The sequence below is a fragment of the Lepidothrix coronata genome, unplaced genomic scaffold (assembly GCF_001604755.1).
Source record: "Lepidothrix coronata isolate B3197 unplaced genomic scaffold, Lepidothrix_coronata-1.0 Scaffold199, whole genome shotgun sequence".
In the NCBI taxonomy this organism is placed as follows: domain Eukaryota; kingdom Metazoa; phylum Chordata; class Aves; order Passeriformes; family Pipridae; genus Lepidothrix; species Lepidothrix coronata.
This window is the reverse complement of record NW_016690379.1, coordinates 375,351-390,287: the sequence shown is the minus strand read 5'-3', so window position 1 is coordinate 390,287 and position 14,937 is coordinate 375,351. Positions and strand designations below refer to the sequence as shown.

General features: G+C 54.7%; 2 protein-coding genes across 2 annotated transcripts; one reads left to right on the top strand and one right to left on the bottom strand.

Moving 5' to 3' along the window:
- Nucleotides 1-1,441: 1,441 nt before the first annotated feature.
- On the bottom strand, nt 1,442-5,501 carry CTSE (cathepsin E). The gene is made up of 9 exons (XM_017832099.1): nt 5,443-5,501; nt 4,700-4,856; nt 3,979-4,096; nt 3,071-3,189; nt 2,779-2,978; nt 2,403-2,525; nt 2,170-2,311; nt 1,989-2,087; nt 1,442-1,790 (listed from the first exon to the last, which is right to left on the bottom strand). The coding sequence occupies exons 1-9, from the start codon at nt 5,499-5,501 to the stop codon at nt 1,626-1,628; spliced, it is 1,182 nt and encodes a 393-aa protein (XP_017687588.1). The 3' UTR covers nt 1,442-1,625.
- A 5,324-nt stretch (nt 5,502-10,825) lies between these two features.
- CUNH1orf186 (chromosome unknown C1orf186 homolog) lies at nt 10,826-13,454 on the top strand. The gene is made up of 5 exons (XM_017832078.1): nt 10,826-10,869; nt 11,445-11,533; nt 12,142-12,285; nt 12,607-12,668; nt 13,248-13,454. The coding sequence occupies exons 1-5, from the start codon at nt 10,826-10,828 to the stop codon at nt 13,452-13,454; spliced, it is 546 nt and encodes a 181-aa protein (XP_017687567.1).
- The last annotated feature ends 1,483 nt before the right edge of the window (nt 13,455-14,937 follow it).

Sequence of the window (14,937 nt, the reverse complement as noted above, 5' to 3'; positions counted from 1 at the left end):
GATGAAACTGCTCCTTACGCTGTTCAGCCTCCCTGGGGGACAGCAGGAGGTGGGTTGCTCCTTATTGGGATGCTTAGTATTTTCTGGAGCAACATCCCCCTCAAAACCTGTCAAGAATGCTCTGGGATCCCAAGGGCACATGGCACCAGAGCAGTTCTGGTGAAGTCCAGGCCGGGCCATGTCTCAGTGCCAGCTGCTGTTTGGGGACTCTGGGTGGTCCCTTGTCAGGCTGGGGGGCTGGATGCTCCCCCCTGCCTGTGGTTGTGGTGATGGGCTGGTGCCCAGCAGCACCTTGGCGTGCTAAGAGTTAAGGTGGAAGAGGGAGAGGAGACCTTTGTCCAGCTGCCCCAACACCTTATCTTTGACTGCAGCAGAGCTGAGGTGAAGTCAACACAGGAAACGTTACAGAACCCACACTTGGTCAGTGGCACAATCAGTGTTTCTGAGTAAGGCAGATATCTTCTTTTATTGCAAACCACAAGGCTGAGCCGCCAAGTTTACAACCAGTTCCGAGTATTCCAGCGCTCTCAGACCCAACCCTGGGAATGATGGAGCAGCCACGAAGCCTGGTCTGACACACGGACACCCTGTCACCCTGGAGTCAGCGCTGCAGGGCCTTGTTTCAGTGTCAGCAAACGGAGCAAAGGTCTGGATAAAAATAACCCTTTTCCACTGTTCCCTTTCTCGCTGTGTGCCTGGGGTGTCTCACGCATGAGCCACGGCTGCTCCTGCCTTCTCACACATCCCTTGCACCCTCAGTGAGTCACATGTGCTGCAGCAACTCCTTGGACCCCACAGCCCCCCACAGCCCAGCCCAGATCTCTGCAGGTGCTTTGCCCTTTCTTTTGCTGAGCACCCACCAGCCATGTTGTCTCTGTAAGTTCCTCCAGGGAATCAAAGGAAAGTTCGCTGGGAATCACCGGTTTTTCTGGAAGTTTTATGGCACAGGAAGAGCCCCAGGGTCTTTCCAGTCTCCTTGTTCCCTTCTCGTTTACCAGCAGCAGCTCAGTTGACTGAGGTGTGCATTCCCAGGGCTCCCTCAGTCCCTGCCCCTGCCCACAGTGGTGGCCTCAGGCCCACGGGATGCCCAGGGATGCCCACAGCCACCTCCACCTGGGCAGAGCATCCTCTTCTTTCTGCCCCTGTGGAAATCCCAGCTAAGGATCACGAGGTTGACCTTTTGGATCCTGCATTGCCAAGGTTCCCTCCAGAGCAGGGCAGCTCCAGCCACACTGAACATACAGCCCTGGCAGTGCCACGGGTCACCGAGGGAGGAGGGCAGGATCTGGGGGAGGAGGATTTAACACCCCAGTGCAACCCAGTTGAGACCCACAGGGTCACTGCTGGGCTCCTGATGACACAAACAGGGCAGGTTTTGGTTTATTAAAGCTTTTATTGGCTCATGTTTAAAAAATACAGAATCTACAGAGCAGATCACGGAGCTGCTCGAGATGTTTTTATGTTCACTGTGAAATTGTGTCCTGGCGTGGACTGACCTTCTGCTGGGCTCTTCAGGTGTCTTCACCCCCTTGGGGACACCGATGCAGCAGTGACATCCCCTGGCCTGCCCGAGGGCAGCATCCTGGTGGCTCTGTTCCCCTCCTACCCCACAGGATGCCCCAGCCCTAAGGGACAGCAGGGGCCAACCCCACCCTGTTATTCCCACGGTCAAAGACGGAGTAGAACTGACGGATAAAAACGTCGCCCAAAATCCAGAGGGGTCCGGCCGGAGGGGGGATGTCATTGCCCTGGAAGCCGCTGAGGCAGAAGGTCACACCACCACCTTCCTCCTGGGGGAGGAGAAGGGCAAAGCTGGCAATGAGCCCAAGAGCCTCGTGCCCACGGAAACATTGCAGGAACGGTGACAAAGCACGGAGCAGTGGGGCTTGTCACCCACTGGGACACCGGACTCAGCTCCCAGCGTGGCTCTGGGCCACCTGTGTCACTGGAGCTGCTGGGAATGGGGGGTGGTGGTGCCACAGCCATACCATGAGGGTGTAAGCCTGGGCGCTGAGCGTGTAGGGGAGCCCGTTGATGGTGAAGGTCACGTCGGGCATCACGCTGAGGTTGCTGCACTCCACGGCGTACTGCAACGCAGCAGGGAGGTCACTCCAGGCAGGCTGGGGCTCCCAGGGCTTTGCCCCCTCCTCTCCCCACCCTGCCTCTCACCTCTCCATCCACAGGCGCAGCACCGATGTAGTTTTGCAGTTGTTTGACCTCCTTGGTGGGGCCTGCGATGAGCGATGTCCCGGTGTCCACGATGGCCTGGCAGCCGTCGGCGCAGAAGGTCACTGTCCCACCCACCTGGATGCTGGAAGAGGTGAGAGAGAAGGACCAAGAGGGATTTGTCCTGCTCCTCCCCCCCCCAGCCCAGCCTTCCCTCCCTGTCCAGCACCACTCACTTGTCCAGCTGGATCTGCCAGTACCCTTGCTGGGTCACTGGCACCCAGTTCAGGGTCCCTGTGAAGCGGGATGTGTCAAACCCCCCAAAAAGCAGCTCTCCTCCCAGGGGGGATTCGGGGTTCCTGGAGGGAGGAGGAAAAGCCATGAGGCATTTTTTCCCCGTTAACTTTGCAAATAACATTTTAAATGGGTGGATTTACACCTGCCTGCTCCCCACAAATGCTATCCCTGTAAGGCCAAAGGTCTGTGATGCTCAGCCTGGCACCAAACCCCCTTCACTAGCTCAGTAAAACAGCTCTATTTTAGCAGGCCCTCCTGTTCCCTCAAGCAATGACAGGCTCTAAGCAGCATCCCGGAGCAAGGCTGTGCCCGTACGTGCTCATGTAGACGGAGAACAGGGGCAGCTCCACCAGATTTTGTGCCATCATGTTGTCAAAGACAGGAGTGATGCCGTCCACGGCCAGCGAGGGGTAAGCCAGGCCCAGGATCCCGTCGAACTCGGCGTCCAGGAAGGCTTTTCCCGGCTCACTGATGCTCTCTGCAAACTGCTGGTTGCTCACGGTGAGACCCTCGACCTGCAGGGAGGAGGGGGTTCCACGGGGGTGCTGAGTCCGTGGGCATGTGCCAGGCAAGTTGCCCAGAGCAGGAGAAGCCAAAGGTGACTCACGGCTACTTGGTCGGATCCGATGAGCCCCGTCAGGCTGCCGGTCCCGTACCGGATGGAGAAGGGGGTCCCTATCACCTGGTAGGTGCTGGACTGTGTCGGATGGAACTTGGCGTGTCCAGCTGGGGAAGGAGATGGGATCTGTCAGCAGAAATGTGATTTTTTTGCACGGCCACAGCTGCCAGGAGCCCCCAAGGCCAGTGGAGACAACTGATGGTGGAGGGTGGTGTCACCGAAACTCCTGGTCACGGGCACACTGCCAAGGGTTGTGCTGGAGTTTTGAGGAGGGATAAAACTTATCCCATTTCAATCTGACTGAAAGGTGCCAGGGTTGGTAGAGGAGCGGAATTAGCTCGTGTGGTGTTTTTATGAGTCCCGAAGATGAGCACTGCTATTCCTGGTTTGCAGCCAGGAGCAGCCCTATGGGCACTGCAGCATCCAGTGATATTCCCCAATTCCCCCTGGGCTCTGGGGCAGCCCTGGAGCTGCAGCAGCAGGACTGGCTCATCGCTGACAGCCCAAACAAGCCCAGTGCTTGTCACCCACCGAGCCCCCGGGCAGCCAGCCCAGAGTTGTGCCTTCCCACTCCTGCCACCCTGCCCCTTGCTGACAAGCTGCATTCTGTACTACCATCTCTGCCTGTTTGTTTAAAGGCTCCCACAAGAACGGCCTAAAGAACATGGCCATTGTCACCTGGGTCCTGGTGGTGTGATCACCACCCACTCCTGGGCAGACACACCCACTGGGGCTCCCCCGCCTGCCCCCCAGGTTTCTGTTATCTGTGTGTGCCTTGCAGGGCTCAGCTGGGTGGGGAGGGTCCCCAAAGGGCTCAGCTGGGTGGGGAGGGTCCCCAAAGGGCTCAGCTGGGTGTGCTGGTGACCCCGTGGCCTCACTGGTCTGACTGTACTCACCACAGGCTTTGCTGACGCAGTAGACGGACGGTACCCAGAGGTTGGAGGAGCCCGTGTCGAACACCACGGTGAAGTTCTGGGGGGGAGTTCCGATGGAGATCTGCCCAAAATACTCCATCTAGCAAAGAGTGGAGCAGGGACCACCGTGAGTTGGCAGCACACCAAGAAACTCTGGCGAAGGGGAGCCTGTGGTGGGGTGACCACAGGGTGTGGATGGGGTTCTATCACAGTCACATCGTGCCGGGTGAAATAAAGGAGACAAATATTTAAGGGACAACGAGGGAAGCTGAGGACAAAAGGCAGGATGGTGGGTGCAGGCTCCATCCTCTTCCTGGGAAGGCTGGGCCCTGAGGAGACCCTCATCACCGGGATGCAGACAGAGGAAGGGGCTGTGGGGGCACTGCTGGAGAATGGGATGAGCCTGGGGAAGCCCCTCCACCTCTGGGTCCTCTGTGGTGGGACTTGCTCTGACGAGTGTGTAACGAGTCAGTTTTGGAGGAAATCTGTCTCCCTGTGGGTGGGGGGAATGCAGCAGGGAGGGAGAGGGCTGGCAGTGCCTGCCGTGAATGCTCTGCCTTGTCCTCATCGCCACATTCCCGGGAACAAAGGGCCAGGCAGGCACGGGCAGGCAGCGAGTCCTGGCACGCCGGGCACTGCTGCGGGCGTGGGATTTCTGGGAAGCACTGGGGACTGCTCAGGCAAACTCCTGTGCCCTGCTTACATCCAGGTAGTTGATGAGGGGCTCGTTGGCTTCTGAGAAGGCAGCGCAGTCCTCGCTGTCCTGCACCATGTCCAGCCCGTGGGCTTTCCAGAAGTGGGAGAGCTGCCCACGCTCCCGCAGCAGCTTCCGCAGGGAGCGGCGCCGCGTCAGGGGCACCCTGGGGGAGAAGGGTCCTGGTCACTCACACGGGGCCGTGGGTGCTGCTGGAGTCCTGCAGCCCCCGTGCCCACCCTGAGGGTCCCGGCACAGCCAGGATGCAGGTCCAGAGCCTGTTTCCCCACATCCCCCACTGCAGAGCCCTCTGGCCGAGGCACAGCTGAACGGGGGGACTGGGTCTGTTTTAGGAGGCAGCAAATCAAGGGCAAAGCTGGCAGGAGAGGATGCACGTCCTGGCAGTGGCGGGACGGGCAGGACGGGCAGGAGCTCAACGTGACTGATGGAAAGGGCCTTCAGGCTGGGAGAGGTGAGCAGGGCCAAGGGGAATTCATGCCAGTGTTTTCTGCCCTGTCTGCCCGCACAGACCCTGTTTACAGACCCCACCTCATCCCACTGCTGCTGACGGGGTCTGCCCAGAGGGATGGAGCCCACTGAGCGATGTGAGAAACCACAGTGTGGTGCCAGCACGAGGTGTCTGTGCCGGGGCAGCTCAGCTCTGCCCGCTCATCACGGCTCTGGCAGCACCCAAAGAGCAAAGCCCCTCCGAGAGCCTGGGGAACTGGGGTGCAGCTCGGGGACCCCCTTACCTTTTCAGGCCGCTGGCCAGGGAGAGGCAGAGCATGGCGAGGAGGAGGAGGCGCTTCATGCTGGCGGCTCAGTGGCCTCGCTGGGCTCTGCAGGTTGTTCTTATACCCCCAGGGCCGCCCGGCGCCCGCGATAACGCCCCTGCCAGAGTCAACACCGCGCTCGGGCACCGGGCATGAATCACTGGCCACGTCCCAGGCGAGGCAGAACGGGCACTGCGGGGTCAGGTTTGCTTTTGTGGGTGAGGGAGGCGTGGGGGGGACCTGCAGGGAGCCGTGCCGGCTGCTTTTGGGGCAGGGAAGGTCTTAGGGAAGCGGGAGCAGGACGGGGCGCTCATCCCAACAGCAGTCCCTGCCCGCTGGCAATCACACAGCCAGTGGAAGTCCCCCCAAAATGCTCTGGGGGAGCGTTTCCCCTCTCCTTTGCCCCACAGCTCCACCCCAGGGACCTGCCCGTGGCCATGGGGTGCCCCAAACCCCGGCAGCTGCGGGGAGCACAGGAAAAGGATGCGTTTGTAGCATCAGGGCAGCCACCAAACTAAAAAGAAAACACTAATTAGCAGTGATGGACTGCTCTGGAATCTCCAGCTTTCCCTTTTAAACAGCAGTCGGTGCCAGGAAGAAGTGGCTTTTCATGGGAGACAGTTCCCTGTTGCTTTACAGCCACTAATGGGCTCGTCCCCTGTGAGTTTTGTTTAACCCGGGACGGGCATCTCATTAAAGCCTCTGAGTGCAAACAGAAAATGCTGATGAACAAATAAAGCCTTTAGATATGAGGGGAGGCGAGTGGGGAAGCGAGTGGGGGGAGGAAAGGGTTTTCTTGCTGCCACCATCTCCCGGGCCAGGGATGATGCTGTGCTGTCCTTGTTTTCCATGTTTGTGGCACTAATGGTTGGGGCCACAAAGGGGGTGTTTTACTCAGGTGTTTTACTCTTTAATGGGGTTTCTACCCTTAGCACTGTGCTAATCAATTTTTTATCTATCCCAGTTAGTCTGTTTTATCCAATTAAAGCCCTCCTCCAGGAAATCCAAGTCCATACCTGTGAGGCCCAGGTACCAATGGGGCTGTGAGAGAGCCAAGCTGTGTCTCCTGTTTGGGGGGAATTGTGTCTCTGCCCCTGGGAGATGCTCCAAGGCTCCTCCTCTCCGCAGCTTTGCAGGGAGATTAAGCTTAAAAAAATCTTATCAAATTTTTTGGTATAAGCAGGGAGATGCAGGGCAAGGCAGAGTGGATGCTGATGGCAGATGCTGCCATATTTTTCCCAGTCAAATGAAAATTCCCTGCATTTCCCTGTGCCCAGATTGGTGGCTGAAGTGTTTTTTCACTGAGTAGCTTTAGACCAAGTGATTATGTGTTTCCCTTTTAAGATGCAGTTTAACGTACTTTATGTATTTAATGTATTTCCCCTCTCGTCCTAATCATATATTCATGGATTAAAAAGAAACTTCCTAAAACAAAAGCAGCTGCAGCAAGTGCCAGATCAGCTGAAAGCGGCAAGTGGATTGTTCCAGACATGGTTTATAACCCGAAAATCCTGTCAGAAAACCCAGCCTGAAGGGTCACTGGGCTTCAGAGATAAACGTGAGGGTGAGCTGTAGCACAGACACGCCAAATACTTGCAGTGAAATGGTTTATTTTGTTCAAAAGATTCCCCAATTGGATCATCATAATCTGCAAACTCCTAACAGCGGATTCAGCGTGAAAATGCGAAGATGAAAGTCATAAAGAGGGCCCAGACCTTTCACTTAGAAATTTTTGAAGTGAAGCAAAATTATTTCTACTTTTTAGCTATTCTAGAAGGAATTTTAAGAGCTGAATTCTCAAAGGTGCACCAACGTTTTTATTTCAAGTGGAGCAAAATGGGTGGGTTTTTTCTGTCTTTTGGGAGCAACTCGGCCATATTTGCCCAGAAAACTGGGACAGAAAGGCTTTGATTCATGTGTACTTTCAGCTGTACCTCAATATGTTGGAATACACTGGGTTTGCAGGGGGAAGAGACGTCCTGTTTTCAACCCATGGTGCCCCTCAACTCTTCAGGATCAGCCTATCCCTGCCTGTCCCTGCCTGTGCTGCCCATCCCTGCCTGCTCCTGGGACGCAGGCCAGAGTGACAGAGCCAAACACAGCATTATTTATGACACTATTTAGCATTATTTACGACACTTTGAATCCATCTTGTTAATAAAACAGCAGAAAAAGCTCTTACACCCCAAAGAAATGTGATTAAAGGTGGCTCAAGCTCCTGGAGCATCCCAGGTCTGGTGATATTTGTGCAGCCCTGCACTGCTGCCAGGCAGGGGCTGTCCCAAGGTGTGTCTCACCCTCTCAGCTGCACAAACCTGCCCTCAGGTGCCTCAGAATTACATTGTGCACCTTGGGTGTAAAAGGCACCTCTTGCCAGCTCTATGTATGGAGCTTTCCTCATGCAAGAAACCTGCTTTGAGGCTAAAAATATGTTATCTGTGTTCCTTTTTATGCATTTCCTTTAGTGTAGCCACTTCCACTGCGAGCTCTGGCTGATTCAAATCGTGCCCAAGCAGCGTGTTCTAAAAAGGCCTTTTTTTTTTTCTCCGTTTATCAAACACTTCTCCCACCTGTTAATCTGTTTATCCATCAGGAGCACTTGAAAGAGAGAAACGCTGCAATAGCAAACACTCACATTAAAAAAAACCCAACAAACAAGCCAGTTTCAGTTAAATATTTACCTGTGGCACAGCAGTCGTGGGTAGAGCAGGACTAACATCTCCTGGTGAGGGAGCTGATGATCCTGCAGTCCCAGGGGATGAGGGGGCATGTGGGAAATGACTGACCCATGGCGGGGATGTGGCAGGACACCCCAATTTGTGGTGGAGCTCCTGGGGTATGTAGTTCTTCTTGGGATCTGTTCTTCTCTTTGCCTTTAGAAGGTCCAGGGGATTCACGGGGATGTTGGGATGTTTTCTCCCCGGGAGAGGATTGCTGTGGGGGTGATGGAGATGGTGAAATGCCAGCAGGCGCCATCCCCATGATTAGGGACTTTGCAAAAAGGGTTCCTGACCTGTCTCCTTCCAGGGAAAAAGCACAAGAGAGGCCAGGCTGCTGCAGGGAATTCCCAGCACCTAAACTCTGGCTCAGTGTGAGAGCTGCAACATCATCAGTTCCCATGGAGCAGTGGCCCAGCCCTCCCTAAATCTGGTGGGAACCATCAAGAGGGGTCTGTCAGGCTGCTGCTTGCACCCCATCATTATTAAGTGATGCTGCAAGTTATTCCTGAGCCAGAAAACTTCCCAGAGCGTGGGCAGGTGGAGGCCCATCCACCCTCATGCGAGGTGCTGGGACCACATCCCCACGAGGTAAAATATTTTATCCCTGTGCAAGATGTTTTACCTGGAAGCACCCAGAGCACTTTTTGGGTGGCAGCTGAGTTGCTGGGGACTGCAGCTGGCTCCCTGCCCTCAGGACTGCTCCGCTCCAAGGAAGCTCAGCTGCGTTTTAGCACAAAGCTGTTGGAAGACGGAGCAAGACGCAGAACCCGGTCAAGCAGCGCAGGGTCCCAAACCCTGGAGCAAAGTGGTTGCAGAACAGCAGAGAAACACCCAAATATATTTAAATGAGGCAGTTGACAGCGGGGAGGCGTCATGGAACCTCATGTGGGCTCGTCCCTGCCATCAGCAGGGGGGCAGAGCGTGACCGCATCCGGCACCGAGCTGGCGAGCGCTCTGAGCCGCCGGACCCTGCGGCTGCACCCAAAATGCTGCTGAAACATCCTTAGATCCTGCTGCCTCCCAGGCTCCAGCTGCCCCAGTCCTGCAGGAAAGGAGGTGTGGAGAGCTCCGCTGCCCCAGGTAAATCACCGCTGGATATCGCACTCCGCCGGGCATTGGAACGGCAGGAGGAGAGCTGGGTTGGGCGTCCACCTCCAAGGGTGCCTGCAGGCATGTGCCACCACCAGGCTGAGCTTTGGCCTTTAACTGGGCCAGCAAGGCCTGACTCTGATGGGATTAAAACAATTTGAGGCGTTCTGGTGGGTTTTCTTACCTTTAGATGGAGTGTAGATGTCTTGCATTGACCTCTCGGCAAGCGGCCGAGGAGCAGCTCTTTGCAGGCCTTGATTCCAACACAGCGCCTTGCTTGAAAAGGGTGCATGTCCTGAGGGGCTGGAGGGTGGGAGGCCCACAGAAATTACCTGATAGACCCAAAAAAGTACATGTGCTGCCGGGCTCTGGCTGGCTGCTCTCTCCAAATAGAGATTTCGATAACGCGTTCGCATATCGGCGCTTCCATCTCGCCGTGCCCAGCTCAGCAAAGAGCCTGCCTGCCACTGAGAGCTGGATTTGGGTCTTATTTTGCAATTTCCTTTTGAGCAGCTCGCTTTTCAGATCGTTATCTGCCACAGCAGCATCTCCTGCCCCTCGGTAGGAAATGAGCCTTTTAAGAATGGCAGCCCCCTGAGAAGGATATCTGGGGACAGAGCAGTTTAATAAGGGAGGGGGAAGATTCCAGCAAGGAATGGGCTTTTAGCTTGGCTGTTGCCAGACTGTTTGGGTAAGTGGGACTTCACAGGAGAGTGGTGGTTATCAGAAAAGCTTTTGATGAATTACACTGAGAAACGTGTCATAGAGGAAATGATAGAATCTGATCCATAGGATGGATAATGCCTTTGCTGTAACTATCAATCTGTCAGTCCATCAGCCATATCATCATGGCTTCTTTAATCACTGTATCAAAGCTTCAGCTGAAATCTCTCCCTGTCAGCCACTTATAAATGAGAGTTTAGAGGCACTGAGTGAAAATTTGAAGTGACTTTATGCAAGTGAAAGCTCACAAAATGAACACCTGGATTGCCATCCTTTATTATAAATCTCCGGAGTGTTATGGCCAAAAGCCCCAAGCCAAGGGGCCCAGCTCAGGCATTTGTGTTTTCTGATTTTCTGCCTTAAACCCTCTCAACTTCACCAGGATTTAAGTGCTCACCTAGAATTAAATCCGAGGTGTCTCAGACAGAGAGGTGTTGAAGGGCCTCTGATATTTCTGTCTGGACCTTGACTGATGCAAGAGCCTCACACCAACCCACAGCCTTCTTTTGGTCACTTTATTCTATGTTTTTTATTTTTTTTTCAGATTATAGCTCTCTCTCTTTTTTTTTTTTTTGGTGGATTAAGAGAAAAAAGAAAGAAGGAACCACGAGAGAGGATTAAAGCGAGAAGAATAAATTTCAATTCTTGTTGCTCCCAGGGCCACAGTGGAGCCTGGGAGCTCCTGTCAAGTAGCAGAAAGGACTGAGGTGACAGTTTATAAAGCCATTAAGCTCAGTGATAAGGGCAGGGAGAGCCTGTGGCCGTGTGAGGGTGTGAACAAGGAGGACTCAAGCAGAGGGAGGGCTGGGGGCCTTTATTTTACATCTGCAATGTCCAACCACCTCTCTCAAGTGCTGAGCCTGATCTTCAGCTCGTGAGGAGCAGCGTGAAGCTCAGTGGGACCATTTTGGTTGGTTGCCACCAGGTCTTGCTGCCTTTCTGTGTCCCCCCCAAGACCTCGGAGACGCCTCACCAGGAGAATGATCTCTTGTGAGTGGTGAGTACAACACCCTGGGAGAGGAGCCCTGCAAACATTCAAGGCCAGGCTGGGGGGCTCTGAGCCATCTGGTCTAGTTGAAGATGTCCCTTCTCAACAGGGGGTTGGACTGGATGAGCTTCTAAGATCCCTTCCAACCCAAAACATTCTATAATTCTATAATATCCGTAACTCCTCCCTTCCCTCAAGCACCACACACCCCCCCAGTCACTGGCAATGAGGGTTTCAAGAACCCTTCTGAGGACAGGCACCCAAAAATAAAGTGCAAGGAACACCAGTAATTCTTGTAAACCAAGCCCCAGATTTTGGGGCATGTTGCCTTAAAGACAAAAAGCAAACTCAAAAACTACCAGCAACCCTTTTGTCTTGAATCAGCAGCAGCCAAACAGTACCTGAGAGATTTAAAAGAATTTTGTGATTTCAGTTGGATATAAGACTTTTCTCTTGTTCAGGTGGATATTTGTCATCATCTCAGCTGTCACCTTGCTCCTGTATGCTCTCCTCTTGCTGTCACTTTACTTCATGCTCAGCAGGAAAATAGGTAATTTACTGTCCTGTTGGGTTTTTTTTTTTCATTTGTTGGGCCCCAGTGTGGAATGGGAAAGGGTCAGGGCAGGGATGGAGCACCAGCATCACTGTGCTGTGCTGGGGTCCAGGCTGTGGGAGAGCTGTAAGTGATGTGAGCAGCGTCAGTGAGGGTCATACAAACCTTGGGTTGTTTCAAAACCATTTTCTTTCATTGCTCTTGTTAGTGAAGTGGTGGGAAAACCCCACCAGAATCCATTGACAGCACATTATTTGTGGTGAAGCTCCACTTCCCGGCAGGAAAGTCTTTCACTCAAAACTCCTGCTCCCATTTGTACATAACCCAGCCCTGTTTGCCCCCGGGGTCAAACTCATTCCAAACTCGCAAGGAGAGACCCTGATGCTGTGATTTAACACTGCAGCCTCTCCCTGCAGAGCAGGGCACGACTGAATCATCTCCATAACCGAGCTGACGGATCTGTGCCCACTCCAGCACACAGCAATAATTACTGGGGTTTGCTGTGGGGCAGTGCTGGGGCTCCTGCAGAGGGTGGGGGTCCGTGTGGGGTGTGGGGTGCATCGGGCACAGCCAGGGCAAGGTGCTCACTCTCCTCTTGGTCCCAGCCCAGCATTCCCATGGGATGCAGAGATCCAGCAGCCCTGTGGCACAGCCCACCCTGGATCCAGCCCCTATGGCACAGCCCACCCCGGATCCCACTCCATCAGCAGGAGGGGCCAAGGCACAACAACCAGCACCAGCCTATGCAGGTAAGGGGGTCCTGCAGCCACAGGGCTTTGTCCTGGTGCTGGGATGGGAACTTTAGGCTTGGCATTTGTGTGATGTGCCTTCCCTTCCGAGCTGGGAAGACCCCGAGGTGGCCACGGGAGCAAGTGGCCAGCAAAGGGCTGGCACAAGAGCCACTCACCAGCCCAGTTGCCTCCTGTATCTCCCCGGGCTTTCCCTGCCTGGTTCCCTACAGGCCAGGGGTGGGGTGGGGAGGGCTCACACTGGTGGTTTTTGGATTTTCAGTTTGCACTCCTGTAACCCCCTGGGAAGGGCTGCTGGTGGTGATGTCTCCTGTGTTTCAGGGAGCAGCGACACCTCCTCGGACACCTCGGAGGACTCATCTGACAGCCCCTCCTGCCCACAGGTACAGCCCTGGGCACAGAACCTCTGCCAGAACGGCCCCAGCCCAGCAGTGGAGGTGCCAGCACTGTGTCCATGTGGCTCCTGCCTGGCTCGAGACCCCCAGAGCAGCACCAGGGGTGGTGGTGGGGGGGAAATGCATCAAATCATATTGAGATGCCATCAGGGGTGCTGGGGTGGTGGCTGTCCTCTGCCACATGCAGCGTTCCCCTTTTAGAGGGAAACATCCCCAGGGGCCAGGGAGATCCTTGGGCACAATTGGGCATGTTAGGGAAATTAGGAATATTAGGAAAAAATCTTCCCTGTGAGGGTGGGGAGGCCCTGGCACAGGTTGCCCAGAGAAGCTGTGGCTGCCCCATCCCTGGAAGTGTCCAAGGCCAGGTTGGATGGGGCTTGGAGCAACCTGGGCTAGTGGAAGGTGTCCCTGCCCATGGCAGGGGTGGAATGAGATGAGCTTTAAAGTCCCTTTGAACCCAAACCATCCCATGATTCTATGAAGGGGTGAACACCTTTGAGTGGGTTCAGGGCAAAGACCCCCAGGGGGGTGCTGGTGCCAGACCTGGGGTTTGTGCTGCTTCTGCAGGGCCAAGGCTCAGGAGGGAACATCAACTACACAGCCCTGGTCTTCCCAGGGAAAGGCCGTGGGCCAGGCCCTGCCCAGGACTACGAGAACATGAAGACTGGGACTGACTATGTCAACGTGGACCCCAAGAAGAAGAAAGCACATCTCTGGCCCTGCTCCAGCCCCGTGGCATCCCAGCCTGTGGAGTACACCGAGGTGAAGCTGTGACACCCTGGATGCTGCTGGTCAATGCACAGCTGCACCACCAGGGCTGCCCCTTCCCTCGGGCAGTGCCTGGCACAGGCTGATGCCTGCAGCTCTTATTGCTTGCCACACAAGGAATGCAGTTTACTTGGCATTTTACTTAAAGGCATCGCTGTTCCCGGAGCGTGGGGTGGTGCATGGAACTGTTGCTCCCACCCAGGCTGAGATGTGCTCCCCAGTTTTGTGTGATGGCCCTTTTTGTCATTTTGTGAAAGAAAATGAAACATCCCCCCTCCCAGCCCCTCGAAATGGGACACAGTTCAGGGAGGGAAATGCAGTGATCTTCAAAATACCCACCCAGACTGGCTGACAGCTCCTCTGAAGGATGCTTGTTTTGCTGATCACCCTCATGAAATCTTGTTAAATGCAGTTTCTCCACCTGTGTTGCCCTTGCTGCCTGCCAAGCCCTGATCCATTGCCCTTCCCTGCACCCCCTTTGCTTTGATGCTCAAAATATTTCCAAGTCCCCGTCGCTCTCAGAGCTGCCACTGGGGTTGGGGTGGCAACGTGGGCATCTTAACCCCTGGCCACACATCCAGGGGGCTGCCAGGACCAGGACAGGAGGGAGGCTCACCTGGGGAGCTTCCTCTCCCAGCTGAAAGCCACAGTCATCAACCCAGCTGGGAAATATCCAAAGGGCTCCCAGGGGATTTATATCCCCCCTGCTCAGGGGGTTCTGGTCTTTCTGGGTTTTGAAGGACACAGCTCTCCACGTGAGCGTAGGCAAGTCAAATCCCTCTGTGTCTGGTGGGGAGGAATGCTGTTCCCTGTCTCCCACCTTTTGCTTTCCCTGCTCTGTCCCTGCACCTGATGCCCTGAGTGCCTGGGTCGGCCTCTCCCCACCTGGGTGATGTCCTTGCTCCTCACTCTGCATTTTGTTACCAAGGATTATTAAAGAAATAAAATTCCAAAGCGTTGGGAAGGGGGAGCGTGGAGCTGGGAGCTCTTTGTGAGGGGGATGGAGCTGCTGCCTCCCAGCACAGCCCCCCTTCCTCAGGGATGGAGCTGCCCCAAGTGCATTTCAAATCAGCTCGGCAGCAAAGTGCTTTAATGAAAGGTTGTGAGACAATTGATTGGGTATTGATCATGGGAGGGGGGGGTCAGGCACTCCTGGTTTTATAACCTTGCTGTGCAGATCTGGCCCAACTTGAAGGGCACATGAAGGAAAATGTTCAAAACCCCAAACCCATCTCTGGGAAACATCACTAGAGGCCAGGGGAGGTGTGAATGTGGAACTGGAAGTGAGGCCAAAACCAGCCAGTGGGAGTTTCTGGGAAATTTGATTCAAGTGCCTGGTGATTAAAAAGGGAAAATAATTCAAGATTTCAAAATATTTTACTCTTAATGTCTTATTTTTACAGATTTAGCCTGGGATAACAGAAGGAATAACACACATTGCTCGCAGGGGATTTGGTACCTTTGCTGGGACGTTTGTACATCACCATCA

Coding starts and splice junctions, on each gene's coding strand:
- CTSE (XM_017832099.1), bottom strand. CDS start 5,501: ATGAAGCGCCTCCTCCTCCTCGCCATGCTCTGCCTCTCCCTGGCCAGC. Junction 2,979..3,070: donor TCGGATCCGACCAAGTAGCC/GTGAGTCACCTT, acceptor TCCTCCCTGCAG/GTCGAGGGTCTCACCGTGAG. Junction 2,088..2,169: donor CTGCGCCTGTGGATGGAGAG/GTGAGAGGCAGG, acceptor GCTGCGTTGCAG/TACGCCGTGGAGTGCAGCAA.
- CUNH1orf186 (XM_017832078.1), top strand. CDS start 10,826: ATGTCCAACCACCTCTCTCAAGTGCTGAGCCTGATCTTCAGCTC. Junction 10,870..11,444: donor CTGAGCCTGATCTTCAGCTC/GTGAGGAGCAGC, acceptor TCTCTTGTTCAG/GTGGATATTTGTCATCATCT. Junction 11,534..12,141: donor CATGCTCAGCAGGAAAATAG/GTAATTTACTGT, acceptor TCTTGGTCCCAG/CCCAGCATTCCCATGGGATG.